General features: G+C 34.6%; 2 protein-coding genes across 2 annotated transcripts; both read left to right on the top strand.

Moving 5' to 3' along the window:
* Positions 1–5,043: 5,043 nt before the first annotated feature.
* Positions 5,044–5,514, top strand: LOC102662355 (uncharacterized). Its single transcript, XM_006573888.1, has one exon. It carries the CDS (start codon positions 5,044–5,046, stop codon positions 5,512–5,514), a length of 471 nt encoding a protein of 156 aa, XP_006573951.1.
* Positions 5,515–10,979: 5,465 nt separating this feature from the next.
* Positions 10,980–16,742, top strand: LOC100819759 (uncharacterized). The gene is made up of 4 exons (XM_003517869.5): positions 10,980–11,864; positions 11,955–12,145; positions 15,871–15,945; positions 16,019–16,742. Exons 1-4 carry the CDS (start codon positions 11,177–11,179, stop codon positions 16,403–16,405), a joined length of 1,341 nt encoding a protein of 446 aa, XP_003517917.1. The 5' UTR covers positions 10,980–11,176; the 3' UTR covers positions 16,406–16,742.
* Positions 16,743–18,842: the final 2,100 nt, after the last annotated feature.

Raw genomic sequence — 18,842 nt, 5'->3', positions numbered from 1 at the left:
AGAACAAACAAAATTAAGATAGATATAGTCACACAATAGCCAAGAGCCAACCAGTCAACCCTGGCCCATCAAATCTTAGAAAGCAGAATCTACCTAGTTTTCCCACATGAATATGTCCACTTCACGGGATGGTGACTATTGTATATAGGATCATGGACCATTCAACTAAAGGCTTGCGTCATGCACTTTAAGACTCACAAATATAGCATGGGACAAACTCAGCCATCCTTGCGATAATTGTTGGTGTACTTGACCACTTCTGCGTCTAAATGTGGGAGACTTTAGTGGGAAGGGTGTCCAAAATTTCTTCGTTTTCACATGTATCAGAACTCCACTAAAAACGATAGATACATAAAGAAAGAAACTTGCCCCCAACATCCTAAATATATGTTTTTTTAATCAAAAAAATATTAGTAATTTATTATGATATATTAGTGGGAGTTTTGAACCCATTATATTCTTATGTCTCTTTTGAATCTTTTCTCAATCATCAAACCACCTTACCACTCCCACCTAATATGTGGTATAGGACGGTTTTTAACATGCACAAGTCGAATAGATCATGCACGGTGCCAAAGTTTTTCAGACCGTTCGATATTAATTTTTTTAAGTTAATGGTTAGGATTATTTCTTCTTTTTCATTCATCTTTTCCCCTCTCTTTTTTTCCTTATATTTACCGCTCCCACTCTTTCATCTTCTCTCCTCTCCTCTCCGATCCCCTCCATTTGCACCACACCTCCCACATCAACAACAAGCAAATCCAAGAGTCTTCTTAGAAGAAATTATACAATAGAACTAACAAATCAAAGAAATTGAAAATAAGATTCACAAATCAGATTCCCTTTCTCGAAGAAACTATACAAAACAAATCCAAAAGATCAAAAACAAAAAATTGAACAAATAAAAAAATAAATTCAGAAATCAGATCCAAGAGTCTCTTATGAAGAAATTACAAAATAGATCCAAAATGTCAAAATAAAAAATTGAAATAATTACAAACATATTCATCAAAGTTGTCATGCATCACCGCAGAACTACAAGTCGTCATCACCATCGAACTATCGCAGCATTGCAAATTGTCGTTACCATTGTTTTACAAGAGAAAATCTTTTTCACAAAACTCACTGAAAGCAAAATCACCAAATTAAAAAAGAATGATCATAATGAAGGAAAGGAAAAGTAGATCTCAATTTTTTTTTGTTAGATCTAAATTTTCTTTTTTCAGATCTGGGTTAGGTTAGAGAACACAAATAGCACGCCACAAAGAGATCCTACACCTCATTGAAGATTGTTAATTTCTTGACAACTGTACTAATTTGTCAAAGTGATATTAAAACTATAAGACCAAATGTCAAGTCTAAAGGGACTTTGATAGAGCTCAAAGTTTATATGTATCGAATTTTAAGCAACGAAATGACTAAAAGCGGATGTTTTTCATAAATAAAGTGTAGAAATGTAAACTTCAACAATGATAAAGAACATAAAAATAGAGTAAGGTATAAGAGACAAGAAAAACAAACACTTGGCGTGGAAAGTGATATTTAGTGCAGATTTTTGTGGAAATTTTGGGTGTTTGGCCTATCAAAATTACTTTTTGATGCAGTGTCAAAGATTTTTCACCATTTAAAGTTATTTCAACTATTACCTTTATCAACTAAACTACTCCAACCATGATTTCTCATGCGAAAGAGCCTAAATCACTTAATTATACTCCTAATCCCTTAAGAGTTAAACCAAATAATTTATTTTAAGAATAAAGATGCATAAATGAGGCTAAATAATACCATTGTATCCTTAGACATAGATTACCTAGAAGCTTCTTCAAGTTCTTAGGGTAAAAATATTTTCCAATGATTAAAACTCTATAGCATACATGTGAATGGATAATCAGACCATAAACAAGGTAATAAAGTTAGAAATGAAGCAATAATATTGAAATAACATCAAATGGATAGTAAAGATCATTACATCAAGAGTGATTGGTATCCAAGCCCCAACAATGGGTAATGTAGCCTCTCATAGTCATGAGAGACTCAAAAATACAAGATGAAACAAAGAAAATGGAAGAAGAAGAAGAGCTCCAAGTGAATGAAGATGGCTCTATTTCGTGCCCTTGCTGAATACTCCCTCCAAAAGCACACTACCACCCTTCAAAATGCACAATACAACTTGGCTTCTCAGGCTGAGCATGTACTGACGCACTGAATGCGCTGATCCAATTCTTCAGCATCTTCCGACCTCTGATGTTGTTTCAACTCTACAAAAAATAGAATCAAAACAATGTTAATTCACTAACTTTAGCATTCTTTGGATAAAAACTTAGAAGAAACTAAATTCCTGTCTTTTTAGATCAAAAGAAGCATTAAAAGAGAAGAAATTAGATAATTATTATATAATTTAAATGTACTTATTAAGTATGCATAGTAATTATCAAAGATTGAAACCAAATTCCTTCGGAGATGTTGAAAAAGGCACATCAAAATCAAAAGTGATTATGAAAAAGGTTTTTCGACGAGGCCAAAAATTGGAGGTTTTCATGTCCCTAGTTCTTTCAATTTATTGACTTGGTGTGACAATCGTATGATGTGTGCTTGGCCAAAGGCTATCATTGTGGATGGATGCGTTGATGCAATGTCATGATTGTTGTCTGATAACTGCTAAATAATTGTACTTTGATAATAGAAAATAAAACAAAATTGTCTTTAAAAATAATTATTTAGCAGTTATTTGCGCCTAAGTGTTAAAGAATTGATGTTTCGTTAAATCTTGACTGCAGATATAAAAATTGGAGGTACTAAAAGCAAAAGGTGGAGAAATAACGAAGTAAAGAAAAAATTTGCAACGAGGCCCAGCCTAGATGCCTCACTCAACGCACAGCTCGCGTTGAGCGCGACTGGAGACATAGGCACTAAGCGAGGGCGTTAAGCACGAGATTCATCACCCGCGCTAAGCAGGCAATAGGCGCTATGCGAGTAAAATAGAAACTGAACGTGCTAAGAGAGAGAAGCTCGCTAAGTGAGCGATCCAGTGTGCGCTAAGCGAGCCTACGAAGGCCCAAAGCCCACTTCAACAGCTATAAATAGAGAGTCAGACTAACAAGTTTTTGGCGTCGTTGTCGGGGATTTTATCTTCGTACTTGGTTGCCATACCTTTTCAATTTGTAAGCAATTCTTTTAATCTTTTTTTTTTATTGTTGCACTTTTTCTTTCTTCTATTCTTTCTTCTTTCTTTCTTCCATAATTTGCATGGGTAGTGCTTGTTTTTGTGTATGCGAGGTAGAATTGCAGTTGGTGATATAGCCCCTATCAACTTGGAAATTGAAGCCACTTGCAGGCGTAACAATGCTGCAAGAAGCACAGGAAAGCAGTCACACCTCACCTCCTCATTCTCCACAAATCCACATTCAAATGGAGGAGGAACATGCATGACGGGTTACACTAGAGGACTACTCTAGTACAACCACTCCACAGTTTTTTACAAGCATTACAAGGCCGGAGGTTCAAGCGGCCAACACCTCTTATCCTCACTCTCTCATCCAATTAATTCAAGGAAACCTCTTTCATGGTCTTCCAAATGAGGATCCCTATGCTCACCTCGCCACCTACATAGAGATATGCAACACGGTCAAAATAGCCGAAGTTCCTAAAAGTGCAATACGCCTCAATCTCTTTTCCTTTTTGCTAGCAGGGGAGGCAAAAAGGTGGCTACACTCCTTCAAAGGTAACAACTTGCAAACATAGGAAGAAGTCATAGAGTAGTTCTTAAAGAAATATTTCCCAGAGTCAAAGACCTCTGAAGGGAAGATGGAAATCTCTTCTTTCCATCAATTTCCTGACGAATCCCTCAACGAGGCGCTCGACCATTTCCACGGATTACTCAGAAAGATGCTTACACATGGGTACAGTGAGCCGGTGCAACTAAACATCTTCATATATGGTCTACGACCACAATCAAAGCAACTACTGGATGCATTCGCAGGAGGGAAGATCAAGCTAAAGACACCGGGGGAGGCAATGGAACTCATAGAAAACATGGCAGCCAATGACCACACCATCCTTCATGATCGCACATATGCGCCAACAAAGAGGAGCCTTCTAGAACTCCCCACCTAAGATGCAACATTGGCTCAGAACAAACTATTGTCTCGACAAATAGAAGCCCTAACGAAGACCCTCAGCAAGCTTCCACAGCAATTACAAGCGGTAAGTCCTTCTCACTCTTCTATTATGCAAGTAAAGGGATGTCACACATGTAGAGGAACACACGAGCCTGGGAAATGCATGGTCCAAGAAGACCCTTCTAGGGAAGTGAACTATATGGGAATACAGAATCGCCACGGATTCCAAGGTTATAACCAAGGAAGACTGTCAGGATTCAATCAAGGACCAATTGGATTTAATCAAGGCCCACCAGGATTCAACCAAGGTAGGACTTTCACACAAGGCTCAAGCTGGAGGAATCATCCAAGGAATCAATACAACAAGGAGCACAAGGGTCAGCCAGCCCAAAATCTCAACCAAGGGGTAGATCTTCATGAGAAAACCAGCAAACTTGAGGAGACGCTGAACCAGTTTATGCAGGTATCAATGTCTAACTACCGAAGTACTGAAGCCTCCATCAAGAACCTGGAAATTCAAGTGGGGCAATTAGCGAAACAGATGGCTTAAAGACCCACCAGCAGCTTTGGAGCCAACACAGAGAAGAACTCCAAGGAAGAGTGCAAGGCAGTAATGACCAGAAGCCAGAGGAAAGCACAAGGAGAGAAAGAAGCAGAAAAAGACCAATCTGAGGAAGGGAAGACAGACAGAGATGGAGAAGAAGAAAAGAAGGAAGAAGAGGAGGGAGAGAAAAAAGTCTTACTCCCTAAGACCAAGAGCCAGTTAGCCCGAGAGGCTAAGAAAGAAGAGCCACCATTCCCTCTAAAGGAGCCCTTATATCCTTTAGTGTCGTCCAAGAAAAACAAGGAGCATTACTTCAAGTGTTTCTTGGAAATATTCAAGGGGCTGGAGATAACAATGCCATTCGGGGAAGCCTTATAGCAGATGTCACTCTACACCAAGTTTATGAAAGACATCCTCACCAAGAAGGGGAAGTATATTGATAATGAGAGTATTGTGGTGGGAGGCAACTACAGTGCAATGATACAGAGGAAGTTACCCAAGAAGTTCAAAGACCCCAGGAGTGTGACTATCCCTTGCACCATAAAGAAGGAGTCAGTAGAAAAGACCCTCATTGACTTAGGGGCAAGCATCAACCTGATGCCCTTATCAATGTGCAAAAGAATTGGCAATCTAAAGATTGACCCTACCAGGATGACGCTTCAGCTGGCAGACCACTCAATCACAAGACCGTATGGGGTAGTAGAAGATGTCCTAGTCAAGGTCCACCACTTCACCTTTCTGGTGGACTTTTTCATCATGGATATCGAAGAAGACACAGAGATTCCTCTTATCCTAGGCAGGCCCTTCATGTTGACTGCCAAATGTGTGGTAAAAAACTTGTTAACTCGTTGACAAGTGTACCGAATTTGTCACAAGTAGTATAGTACTCGGAAGTCCAAGTGTCGAATCCATAGAGAATTAGTTTGTACTTAGATTAATGCAAACCCAAATTAAAAGCAATAGATGAAAAATAGATAAAGAAAGATAGAAGATAAGGTAAAGATTTAAAGATAAAAAAAGATAAGATAAGAAAAGTGAAAGATAAGAAAGATAAAAGATTAAGATAAAAAAGATAAATTCAAGATATGATAATGTTGGGACCTGACCTACCTTGTTTGCCGAGGATGTATGATTTTATGATTTTTCTTTATGAATTCAGGTGATTTTATTCTACCCACATTTTTTCATTTACTAGCCCTTGATTCCTCATGATGACAAACATATTTTATTTATCTATCTCCCAAATTCCTTTGAAAAGATTCAACAAATAAAATGCATGAAGTCTAAATTTCAGATGTTTGCAGAAATGCATGGGCATAAAATTATCATTCTATGTCTAGCAATGACTCTCTTATGAAATCTTTTCTTTTTGTTCTATTAGAAGTTATCTTCTTCCGAGCGTCTAACCCCTAAAACTAATGCATGTATATTTTCTTTAAATCTTATTTAGAAGTTACCCTCTCCCGAGCGCCTAACCCCTAAAATAATGAAAAGATGAATAATGCATGAAACATATACAGAAAAGACAATAGGATAGAAAACACCTGGTATTGCATTGATAAATAGTGAAGAGTACATCATACATCGCTTTGGCTTTTAGGCCTGCCAGACCCTAACTAGGGGTTTAGCCACTCATGGTCATGAAGGCTTTACAATGAGAGGGGGTGAAAGAAAGAAAGGGAGAAATGGTGAAGGGAAGGAAAGATTTCCCCTACTAGAGGGGGTTGTGGGGGTGGTCTCTTTTCCCTTGATCTGACTCTCTATTTATAACTGTTGAAGTGGGCTTTGGGCCTTCATAGGCTCGCTTAGTGCGTTCTTCCTCGCTTAGCACACACATGATTGCGCGCTTAGCGAGCTCCTTTCGCTTAGCGCATTCAGTTTCTGTTTTGCCCGCTTAGCACCTGTTGCCCGCTTAGCGCGGGTGCTGAATCTCGTGCATAACGCCTTTGCTTAGCGCCTGCGTCTTTAGTCATGCTCAACGCGAGCTGCGCGCTGAGCAAGGCATCTAGGCTGGACCTTGTTGTAGATTTCTTCTTTTCTTCGTTATTTCTCCACTTTTTGTTTTTAGTACCTCCAATTTTTATATCTGCGGTCAAGATTTAATGAAACATCAATTCTTTAACATTTAGGCGCAAATAATTACTAAATAATTATTTTTAAAGACAATTTTTCTTTATTTTCTATTATCAAAGTATAATTATTTAGCAGTTATCATTGTCAAACATTTTGTTCGTGACAATCTCAACCCATGGAGTGTTTCAAGTTTGTTGGTAGAGTACAACATCATGCGACGCACATTCTAGATCCCCAAGTCGAAGGAAAGATGTTCGTACCATGCAAAACCTATTTGGCTTTTGCACGTTAGAAGTTGTGTGTGGTATAGTTGATAAATAATTATATCCTTTCAGTATTGGTTAGATGTTCAATCATCAAGTTTGTATATAAAGAAGTAAAGAAATGAAAACTATTAAACTATGTAAAAAAAAACAAAAAAAAAACATGAAATAAAACAAAAAAAATAGAAGTAAAGAAATGAAAACTATTAAACTATGTAAAAAAATCAAATAAAAAATTAAAAAAGATAAAAAAAACCCACTTATTTTTAACTAATCAATTATATAAGATTTTAGGTAACTTATTTGTTAATAATTTAGTTAAAATGAATTAATAAAAATAATTTAGTTTATATATTTAAAAATGAAAATAATAAAATAATAATAATAATATTAGAGGTAATAAATCAATTATATAAGATGGGTTTTTTTTATCTTTTTTAATTTTTTTTACATATTTAATCTAATAGTTTTCATTTCTTTACTTCTATTATTTGTTTTGTTTCAGGTTGTTTAATTGATATTTTAAATGTTAATAGTTGAATTAATCAGTCAATCATATATTTTTTACTAATCAATTATATAAGATTTTTATTCATTAACAAAAGCGAATTATAATATTATATCGATTAGAGTCTATCGATTATATATTTCTGATAATCAATTATTTAAGCTTTTAGGTACGTAGAATAATACAAAAATATTTTTATTTGTTAATAAAAATTAATTATAATAATATATATAAATTAGAATACGCAGGACAACATAATTTATTTTTTTAATAATTAATTAGTTACACAAAATTATTAATAATAATGATTTAGTTTATATCTTTTACAATGGAAATAATAATAATAATAATATAGGTAATATTCGTGGAGCATTTATGATAAGATAATTATTTATAAAAATAAAATAATAATTGAATAATGTCCAAGACCTAGTTAGTCATTTACAAGCCCTAACACCGGTAAAGAACAATTATCCAAAGTAACCAAAAAAAAAATCATTAACAATGGTGATTAACCCCGGGGGAGGGGGGGAACATGGGTGAGAAACATGACATCTTCTTAGACCTCCTTGGATGAATTGGAGGAAAATTAAGTCTCTTACACATAATATAATCAACTTAATTATGCTTCTTTAATTATACTTTTAATATAATATGGGTCTTATTGATTGACAATTCATAAGTTTCATAGAAATTTTCAATTCGTGGTAATATGTATGAGATTATATGTAAGAATATTTTTTATTTTTTCTTCTCACTGGAAAAATACTGGTACAAGAACAAAATCCCAAAGAATTTCAACTACAGCACATTCTGGCCCAGCTTCCTCTTGCATGGGGTGGGACAAGCTCACATGCAAAATGGAATGAAAAACTAAGCCCAAACAAACCATTGTATTTACATGGTGAAATGACCTAGTCACATACTAAAAGTAGGCTGTTGCTTCCTGGACTCCCCTAGTTGCACTTTTCAAAATGTAATGGGGAAGTACAGGAAGAGTAATATGTGCAGAAAAATTTACCCCTAAATTTGGATATTTGGGTTCCATGATTATTAAAGTCCTTTGTTATTGGCACTACCTTTTTCTCTAGTGGCATCCCCTTCTTTAGAATTTTTCATTTTAACAAAAATGCACTTTTGTTTTTGTAACTTGTTTTGGGCCTTTTGCTCTTCACCAAAAATGAAATCATTTAAGCATAGTAAAAAAAACTTACATTTTATAAGGAAACAACACCGATTTCATAAAACAAGTATGATTTATTACTCTTTTTCAATTTATTTGGAAATAAAAATTTTAGCTGAATATTTTTTTTTCTTTCATGTTGGGAAAAAAAATTTCTTCATCCATGACAAGGATCAAATGATAAGAATACACATAAACAACACCACTAATTAAAAAAATAGCAAAGGACACGAATTTAATGTAATTTAGCACCTTTTGGTTACTTCAATGAAAACATATAAACACATAATTACTAACTCACATAATCATACAAATTTTATTGACAACCTTGAAAAAATTCTATCCATTACAAATTTTCTTAATAAACTTGAAAAAACACTCTCATTACATGACTACTTCTCACTTGAGTGATACCTTTTTTCTTCAAAGGGATTCCTTTCTATAATAGTGGTGAATAATTTCATTCATGCATGCAATTCAATGGACTTTTATTGTCCCACCTCTCCATTTATCTTTTCATCATGGTAATGGAATTCTTCAAGAGTTAGATACATTTCATTATATCTTGAAATACGCCTCTCAACTCTTCAACCACTTACATTAATATTTCAAAATTTGGACTAATAAATGAAAGAGATAAGAAACCTACATCCATCTTCTTGTCAATTTTCATTTAATATAAAAATTCCACACTTACTAAAAAATATAGGTTAAATAATTTATTTGATCCTTTATTTTTTTCCAGTTTAAACCTTTATCTTATAAAAAGTTGAATTTGGTCATTTATCTTATTTTTTATTTTATTCTTTTATCTTTTTAAAAAAATTATTAAATCATTTATCTTTTTTTTGGTTCAACTTGATCCTTTATCTTTTTTTTGTTCAATTTAGTTCTTCAATCTATTTAAAATCGATGTTGTTAATCATTTAAAAAGGAGTTTTTTAGTTTAGTTTTCTCCCATTTTCCTTCACTTCATCTTTAACAAAAAGAAAAATTCATTCTTAAATGGATTAAAGGACTAAACTGAACAAAAAAAGATAAATAACTAAAATAAACTTTTTAAAAAATAAAGGACTAAAGTGAACAAATAAAATAAAATAAATAATCAAATTGAACTTTTAAAAAGATAAATGACCAAACTAAATAAAAAAATAAGATAAAAAATCAAATAAATCATTTGGGCATATATATATATATATTATAAATTTTCTAATCAACATATAATGATAAAGGGTTTTGTAGTTAACATGAAACTTTAAGTTCAAAATTCACTATCACCATTATGCAAAAAGATTACATTTTTTTTTTCATTTTTTATGTGAGTCGGTATGAAGTATCTATTGATTTTATTAATAACTAATCTTTGTTATAAAACTTGTTTAATCACCTTAAGTAAAGTTTATCATCCCAAAATTCAAACTTGAGATCTCATCTAAGAAATTCAAGCCCAATCCACTTTCACTTAGATTAAATAGGGGATGTTTGATTTGGTTGTTTTCTGTTTTCATTTTCACTGAAAACAGAAAATAGTGATGAAAATGTGTTTGGTTGGATTTCTGAAAACATTTTCAATGAAAATGAAAACAGGAAACAACCAGAAAATGAAAATAATAAATTTTCGTTTTCAGTGTTTTTAGTTGAGAACAGAAACCTCATTTCGGATAAAATGAAATTGTGGTGACAATGAATGTAATTTTAAGCAAATCTAAAAATACAAAAAGATAAGAAGTCAATATATCATAAATTTTCAGTATTTTTATTCCATGAAAACAGAAAACAAGAAGTCAAACCAAACATATTTTCAGAATTTTGATCTTTTGAAAATGAAAACATTTTTCAGAAAATGAAAACAGGAAATGAAAACAGAAAATGAAAATGCAAACCAAACACACCCATACTTATTAGTTTATAATTTTGTTAGTCTGCGATGAAATAAAAAAAAATATTGTCATTCCTTGAACTCATTAATTTAGTTAACCTACAAATTATTTTCATAAACAATTGAAATTGACTTACTTAAATGGCAATCAAATCAAATTCCATTTTTAGCAACACAACGAAATCCAATAATAATATCCTTATTCTCTTTGATTTCCATAGTATGATTCTGTGTAGGATGGTTCAACTCAACATATCCATCCATTATACCCAGCTGGCACAAAAGATTGCTGTGTCCATATCTAATTGGATCCAAAAATCCCACAAGTCCAAGGAAGCCATTCGAAGATGTCCACAGAACCAACGAGTTCGGCCCACTAAGTTTCCTCCCAATATTCTAAACACACAAAATCAAAACCCCAAACTCACTATAAACTCTCCCAAAGTACACTCCTCCACACACACACTCACAAGTCACACCGCCGTATAGTTCAGACCGAACCGCACTCTTTATCTCTTTCTCCGCCGCAAACTATCCTTCTCCGGCGGCGCCACCGTACAACCCTCGATTTAAGCAAAGGAGCAACAGAAGGAGGTGCTTGGTTGCAAATGGCGGCCACCGCAAGCAACAACGACGTCGCCGCCGCCGCCGACGGCCCCGTGATGAGCCTAATCAACAAGCGCCTCCGCGCCCTCCGCAAGAAGCTGAACCGCATCCTCGCCATGGAAGAGGCCGTCACCCAGGGCAAGCCTCTGAACAAGGAGCAGGAAGAGGTTCTCCGCTCCAAACCCTCCGTCCTTGCTCTCATCGACGAGCTCGAGAAGCTCCGCCAGCCTCTCGCCACCGCCCTCTCCGAAGAGCTCCAAAACAACGGCACCTCCTCTCAAAACTCTCGCGAGACCGAGACCGAGACCGAAAACGAAACCCTAGCTGAGAGCTCCGGTTCGGTTGAGCCGAACACGAACTCGACCACGAACGACGTCGTTGTGGAGGACCTGCTTAATTTGCTCTACTTTGGTTCGCTCTTTGACGTGAAGAGTGACTTTGCGTCCACGATGCTTACCAGGACGCACGAACGCGGCTGCTGCTTGACCTACGACTACGTCACCGACGACGCCACCGATCTGCTCGGCGAGAAGGACTTGGATTCGATCTCCGCCCTGCGCGGGCTGCTCGTTTCGCGGCCCGCGGATTCAAGCTTCTCCCACAAGAACGCGCTACAGCGCTGCCTGGAACACGCCAGGCTGTGGCTTACCAAGTCGGAGCAGCCCATTGAACCTGATACTGATGTTACTTGTATGGTTATGCTGAATTGATGTGTATTTCGCTCTTGTTCTGTAGGTTTTTTTACTTATTATTGAGTGTTTTTTGGTTTTTTTTTGGTAGATGCTGCATTGAGGGAGAAGTTGAACAAGATTATGTCTTCGGAGTACTTTATTACCACTCCTGAGATGAAGGCTCCGGTTGAAGTTGCTGCGGCTGCTGCTGGGGGTAATTACGTGTCTTTCCATGTGCCGGTGCATGGGTCTGTGGTTCCAGTTGAAGTTGAGCAACCCGTTTTTCAGTCTCAGGAGAAGGTATAATTTATAGTGCTTGCTGGATTGGTTGTTTTTGAAATTTTAGTGTTTGGATGTGTGTTGCTTTTTTTGAATTAGTAAAATGGGAATTCATCTGAGTTAAGCATGAAGCTTGGATGCTGTTGTGTTTTTGTTGGAAAGAAGTTTAAATTTTTTGGACCGCTTTGGGAGTTAAGTACCGTAGCTGTCAACATTACTTTATTTGGTTGGATAAAATGTTGTTGGAAAGTGATAGGACTTTTGTTAAGAGGTGATTTTTGTTTATGGTTGCACAGGTAAGAGGGGAGGGATGGGAGAAGGATGTTTGCTGATTTGTTTGTTGTAATTCTTATGCTTATACATGGGGTTAGGGCAAAATTAAATTAGAATCTCATTGTGTTTCTTAGTTTTGAAGAAAATCTTTATATTTCTTCTCCAATGTTACTGCTTTATGCGGTGGACTTGAAGTGTAGTTATTAATTTATATATATATGAATAAGCATGGTTAACCCCATTATACTTCCTTTGCTATGCAACCTAGATGAATGTAGTATTAATGAAGTTGTGCTTAAGAATATGGTCGAGTTTTATATGTGCTGGTGACAGAATAGAAGTTGGCAAGTTACTCATTGGCTTCAGATACAGCTGAAACACTATAGATGAGGGTATCTGATATATACTGTACTGTGCTTAAGCTATAGAGGGGGCATGAGACCTATGAAAAATTTGTTTTCTATCATGAATCATGAGTTATAAGAAATATAGAATTATACAATAGATATCTGTGCAATCATGGTTATCAAACTCACAAGTTAACTTGTCTGAGTTTACGAGTCTATAGGCACGGTTTTGTTTAACTTGGTGGCAAAATAGTTTGAGTGGATTTGTAGCAGACTTATGCCGACTCACAATCTTGAGACCGAACAAGTTTGTTGGGTAAAAAATTTTAACCCATAACACATGTCGTTTTTTAGTGCATTTAGGAACATAGTTCTGTAAACTTTGCTGTTGCTGGACATGGTGTTGCAACCTTTGTCGTCTCTGGGTAAGGCACCATGACCTCTGCAGTTGCGGACAGCCTTTGCGACCTCCCACTCCTCTGTGTTCTCTTGTCTGTTCGGGGCAGTATGCGCCGGGTAATAGTTAGGGTTTCAGGGTGTCTTTCCTTATCTCCTGTCCGTTTTGTATTGTTGGGCCTCTGTTTGAGCCCAACAGCTTTTTTTTGTTTTTTTATGAAAACATAGCATATAATATATAATCAACTAAAGAATAATAATAAATATAATGGTATTATAAAATACAAAAAACTATTTAAAGCATAATATATAACAGTGGTATAATAATAATAAATTAAATAATAACAGTGATAAAAACTAAATAAAACATAATATATAATATAATAACTTAAATAGGTGTTTTATTATTATTATTATTATTATTATTATTTATATGAAGTTGATTCTTATGAGTTTAAAGTCAAGTTTGCGGAATTTCTGCGAGTCTATGTAAACTTTGGAGTTTGACAACCATGCGTGTAATCTTAATGCTCAAAATGCAAGCTAGAGTTATCCCTTGCACTTAAAAGTGTTAGGAGAAACCTTTGAGTAGCTAAAGTACTCTGTACACATACATGTCTTCAAGTAGATTGTTATATTTTGTTCTACACAGTTAATCTGCAATATGTGCAAAACTTGTTCTACACAGTTATCCCACTAGGTTCTGTTCATTTTTATTAGGTTGAAATGAAGAGACCCTGCTTCAAGACATCTTCTACACATACACGTCTTCCATTATTATTATTAATGTGTGCAAACCATGATAAAATTTAATTAGATGTTTAGAACCATTCTTGATATAGAAGAATGTATAAGCATAGGTTTTGTTTCTTACAGATGGTATTTCATGTGGGCATGTCTAAATATTTTTCAAGATTATATTTATTTTTTTAGGTTGAAATGAAGAGACCCTGCTTCAAGACATGTTTTGAGAAATTAAATCTATATCTATGAGAGTCTTTGGTTATAGTATGTGTATGCAAGTTCTGTGTCGGCATAGGCTTTGTCTATAATCTTTAAATAGGAAGGAATGTCATACTCCCTCCAGTCTTGATTATAAGCAAAGAAAGACATACTTCACACTTAATAAGAAAATTAGATAATTTTATTAAATTGTGTCATTTCCAATTAAAAAATAAACATTTTTCCTAAACTATCATGCATTGGAACTTGATATCAAGCATAAAAAAAGTCTTTGGCCTTATTAAATGAGGGATATTTTGGAGATAACTTTATTAAATAAGACATAGGTAATTGAGATTTGCTTATATTTGAGACCAAAAAATAAGGAATTTTTGTTGCTTATATTTGAGATGGAGGGAGTATAGTTTATGGGGGAATTGGTAGTGCATTGATAACTTCCATGACCATGTCTTCTAGCATATTATTGCCGTTGTTGACGTTGTATAGTGTGTGGTACTTGTTCTTTTCAATTGAAGTCAAAATGTTTTTTTTACTGATAAGTCCTTGGTTTCAGGCTTCCAGTTATCAACTGTTGTTGCATTTCCCTATTCTAAGTGGTCAGTTAGTGTTTATATGGTTAAATTTCCTGTTTCTGTGGGGTTAGTGAAATAATATAATATATCAGCGACATGTATCTGTTTTTTAAGTATGTGACTGTGTCAAATGCTAGATGGAGTGCTACCTGGGTGTGTCCAAAATGATGATAGAGGGCTTAAGAGGGAATCTCAGTTAACAAAAATAGTATTCTGATCTGCCCAGTGCTGTAAACTTTTTACCTATTTAAACTGGATAGACCGGTGGAAGGCCTCGTGTCTTTGAAATTTGTAGTATATGAAAGAAGAAATAAGAAATAGTCCAGTAGTTTTTTGTATGTGTGCTGAACAGTTATGTATGGTTTATCTGACAGTTATTTGTATTCATTTTGGGTTGGACAATTATTGTGTAATGTTTATGTGTTCATTAAGTTGGGGAGAGGGGATTGATTATGCTGGGAGTTGTGGTTCTCCCCCTCTGTTTATTGAAGGAGAATACTCCTTCTAAGTGAACCCTGATATGCTGAGTGTTTGTACTGCAAAATCTGGTCACTAAACCATATTGTTTCAGTACTACAATCACTGTTTTGTGTTTCTAATCCCTTAGTCGGCCATAAACTCTATGTCCTCCTAATTTCCCTTACCACTGTTATAATCACCTTAATTAACTATCTTATGGAATAAACACACCAAATCCTGCCTGAACTTTCTACTGAGTCTTTTCCACACGCCCAACAATTTACTTCCTCTAAATGTTATTCTTTAAACTTTAAAGGAGGTTCTCAACATCTAGGTCATGCCATTATTTGGGACCAATTCCAAAGTTATGGAAATGTTGCCCGTTGACAACTTTACAGTATCAATATTTCATAATCAAAGTTCATGCAAATTCAATTACCTATCACTAACTAGTGTGATAACTTTCTTTAAGTTGTGTAAAATGTGGCAATTTAAAAGATTATATGTTCCCATTATCCTGGATATTTTTAAAAGTCTTTTTTTTCCTTTCTTTTCTTTGGTGTATGATATCTATGATGCTTCATTTGTTCTATGATATGAATTCTATAGATTCACTAAGTTCTCATTGCTTGCCGCTTTTGGTAAAGAATATTGTTTTTTTGCCTTTGATTCAAACCAAAATAAATATGGATACTTTATACTATATTAGCTTACTAGTTCCATATGCTTTTTGTAGGATGAAGGAACTGCAAATTTTCAAGGACATGGATCTGAAGAAGATCTGTCTGATCATGAGGGAGAGCTTCAGAAGGTTTGTATAATTTTGGCTAGATATCATACTAATATTGAAGTTGATCAGATGCTAAAGGTTTTTCTTTCTGCAGGATGAAGTAGAAGCAGAAAATGCAGGTGAAGTGGTGTCAGCTCAACATGAACAGGCGAACCAACAAGCAGATGTAGAGTATAATGAGCGAGATGTAGAGGCAAAGGACCAGCAGTCATACCCCAGGAGGGGTTATCAGAACCATAGAGGTGGTCGTGGTGGAGGTGGTCGCAGGGGTTACTCAAATGGTCGTGGAGGTCGAAGTGGTGGCAGAGGAGGCTACCAAAACGGGCGCAATCAATACTACGATCAGCCTGGAAATTATTATCCAAGGAACAACTATTATAACAACAGAGGAAGGGGCGGCAGAGGTGGTGGCTATTACAACAACCATGGTGCAGGCGGTCAAGTTAATCATGTCGCAGGTGATGTGGGGGTGCAATCATGATAAGTTATGAGTTGTTTATAGTGGTTATTACTGTCACTAGTTGGTGGTGAACCATTTTTTATCCTCCTGGCATGAAAACATGTTTTGAACAATTTTGTTTGACACTTGAATGTTCAAACGTCTAGACTCCACTATTTTGTAGTCCAGTGGCTAGTGTGGGCCTTTGTCCGAAATCTCACTCTGGAGATTGGAATGTTGCCCTTGTTTTCGCTTTCTGCGATAGCCGCCGACTAGTTGGCACTTGTGTCGCCCCTTGTTTAGGTAGGTAGATATTTTCGTAAGGCACAAAATTGCAAAAGCAGTATCTCGTTAGAAAAAAATTGCAATTGCAATTGCATTCTCTGGGTGGTTTTTATTTCTCATCGAGCCATAACTTTTCACTGCAGTATGGGCACATGACATCTTCGACTCTTCGTGTCTACTTGCCGTGGATTTTGCTAGTGTGTGGCGTAGAATCAATTGATACTTTTTACTTAATTGAGTAAATTTGTGTGCTTTTTTAGTTAAAAGTACAAACTGGAGAGGAAGTTGTTTCAGTATATTTTCTGAACGTTAACATTAAAAACATTAGTAAGTTATAAATTGTGAGATAGAAATGAAGGAAGGATGTTTTTGGTTGAAGAGAAATAGAGAAGAGATGAGGAGATAACTGATGTATGATTTGTAGTTTGATCTGAATCCAAAGATTATCCAAGATAACGTCTCATTTAATATGAAGATTAACACTTAAATTTCTGTATGATTTGCAAGGAAGTTGATTGGTGGGATCCTATTATGGATTGCACTGTTGATCGAATATGATCGTCTATGAAGGGTTGTATGTCTGTTGAGATTCGAAAGATGGTCAATTATACTAGAGCTGGTGAAGTTAGAGGAAACCCTGGTGGAGTCTAGTTTTAATCTTATGACCTACTCCATTATATTATAGCCTTAGTGCATAATTGCACACCTTATAGTTCCTGTTTGATTGGTTGTTACTGTGTCTGTTTAGCCCTTTTGAGTTCTTAAGATCAATTGAATTCCTTATCTTTCTTTTCCTTGATCTTTTTCTTTTGGTCCATTTCCTTTGATCAGGCGGTTAGTTATGGGTCGGGTTTCACAGGTTTGGTTAGTCCTAGAGTTGAGTTCGTGTTGGTAAGAGCGCAAATTTGGGGAGAGGGAATACTTTGCTAATTTTAATCTATTAAGTCCAAACACGAATCCAATTTAACTAATTAAAATTAAAAGTTCAAATATATCACAACTCGAAATACATTTGTGAAATTTTAAACTAAATTCGGCATACATACCTAAAATACATTATTTAAAAATCGAAATAAATTTATTGGTAATGTCAGGCTAAAGAAAAAAAAAAGATAGACGGTTGTCGTTGAAATTGGAATTGGAGGACAACCTTCACTAGAAAACATCTGAGAATAAGAACCGAAACTCCATACGTAGGAGAGAAAATTACAAAAGGAAATCATTAGGATGGCTAACTTATTTCGTTGTATTAAAAATAAGCCAAGATGGAATTGATTCCCATAATATTTTATAGGGTTAATTATGTTTTTAATCTTTAAATTTTTTTAAAATTTATTTGTTAGTCTCTGAATAAAAATTTGTCCGGTCATAATCCTTTAATTTTTTTCTTTAAATTTTTAAGTCAATAAATTAAAGTTTGATTGATTAATGTCACTAAACTTTTAAAAATTCGCTTTTTAGTTTCTGAACAAAATTTTGAGTCCTATTATTTTTAACAATTTAATGGATTTTAAGGACTAAAAATCAAAATTTTTAAAATTTTAAAGATTTTGATTGGTCAAATTTTTGTTTAAGAACTAAAAAGTTTAACAGAAAAAATAAAAAAAACTATCATCAGTCAAATTTTTGTTCAAAGATTAAAACCCAAATTTCAAAAAAAGTTAGAGACTAAAAACAACGTAATTAACCCTATTTTAGATAAGAATGGTATTGAACTAATTTCTATATAAACAAAGGCGTTGTTCATGTAACTAGTAGAGCCTCAATTGAAGGCTATTAATTCAAAATCCACACAAACGACTAATGGTGAATAAAATTAAGGTTATATTAGTTGATTAGTACTTTAATTTATTTTTTACGTTTGATTGGGTCTTTTATTTTTATTTTTTTAAATTTAATTTGATCTTTTAATTCTTAAAATTAATTCAATTTGATCATATTGTCTAAATTGAGCCAATGTTATTAAAAAATTATATTTTATGGCGGTTTAAAATCACTTAATACCGATGTTAAATCATCATAAAATATATATTTAGATGGTAAGATTAAATTTAAATGACATGACTATTCAAATTAATTTTGGGGTGAGATTAAATTTAACTAATTTTAAAAAGTAAATGATCAAATTGATCTAAAAAAAATTAGAGGATTAAATTTAATCAATTTTTAAAATTAGAGGATCGAATTCAACCCA

Source organism: Glycine max, chromosome 1 (assembly GCF_000004515.6).
Source record: "Glycine max cultivar Williams 82 chromosome 1, Glycine_max_v4.0, whole genome shotgun sequence".
Classification (NCBI taxonomy): domain Eukaryota; kingdom Viridiplantae; phylum Streptophyta; class Magnoliopsida; order Fabales; family Fabaceae; genus Glycine; species Glycine max.
The sequence above is the reverse complement of the archived record's forward strand: the minus strand, read 5'-3'. Positions and strand labels throughout refer to the sequence as shown.

Coding starts and splice junctions, on each gene's coding strand:
- LOC100819759 (XM_003517869.5), top strand. CDS start 11,177: ATGGCGGCCACCGCAAGCAACAACGACGTCGCCGCCGCCGCCGACGGC. Junction 11,865..11,954: donor ACCTGATACTGATGTTACTT/GTATGGTTATGC, acceptor TTTTTTTGGTAG/ATGCTGCATTGAGGGAGAAG. Junction 12,146..15,870: donor TTTTTCAGTCTCAGGAGAAG/GTATAATTTATA, acceptor TGCTTTTTGTAG/GATGAAGGAACTGCAAATTT.
- LOC102662355 (XM_006573888.1), top strand. CDS start 5,044: ATGTCACTCTACACCAAGTTTATGAAAGACATCCTCACCAAGAAGGGG.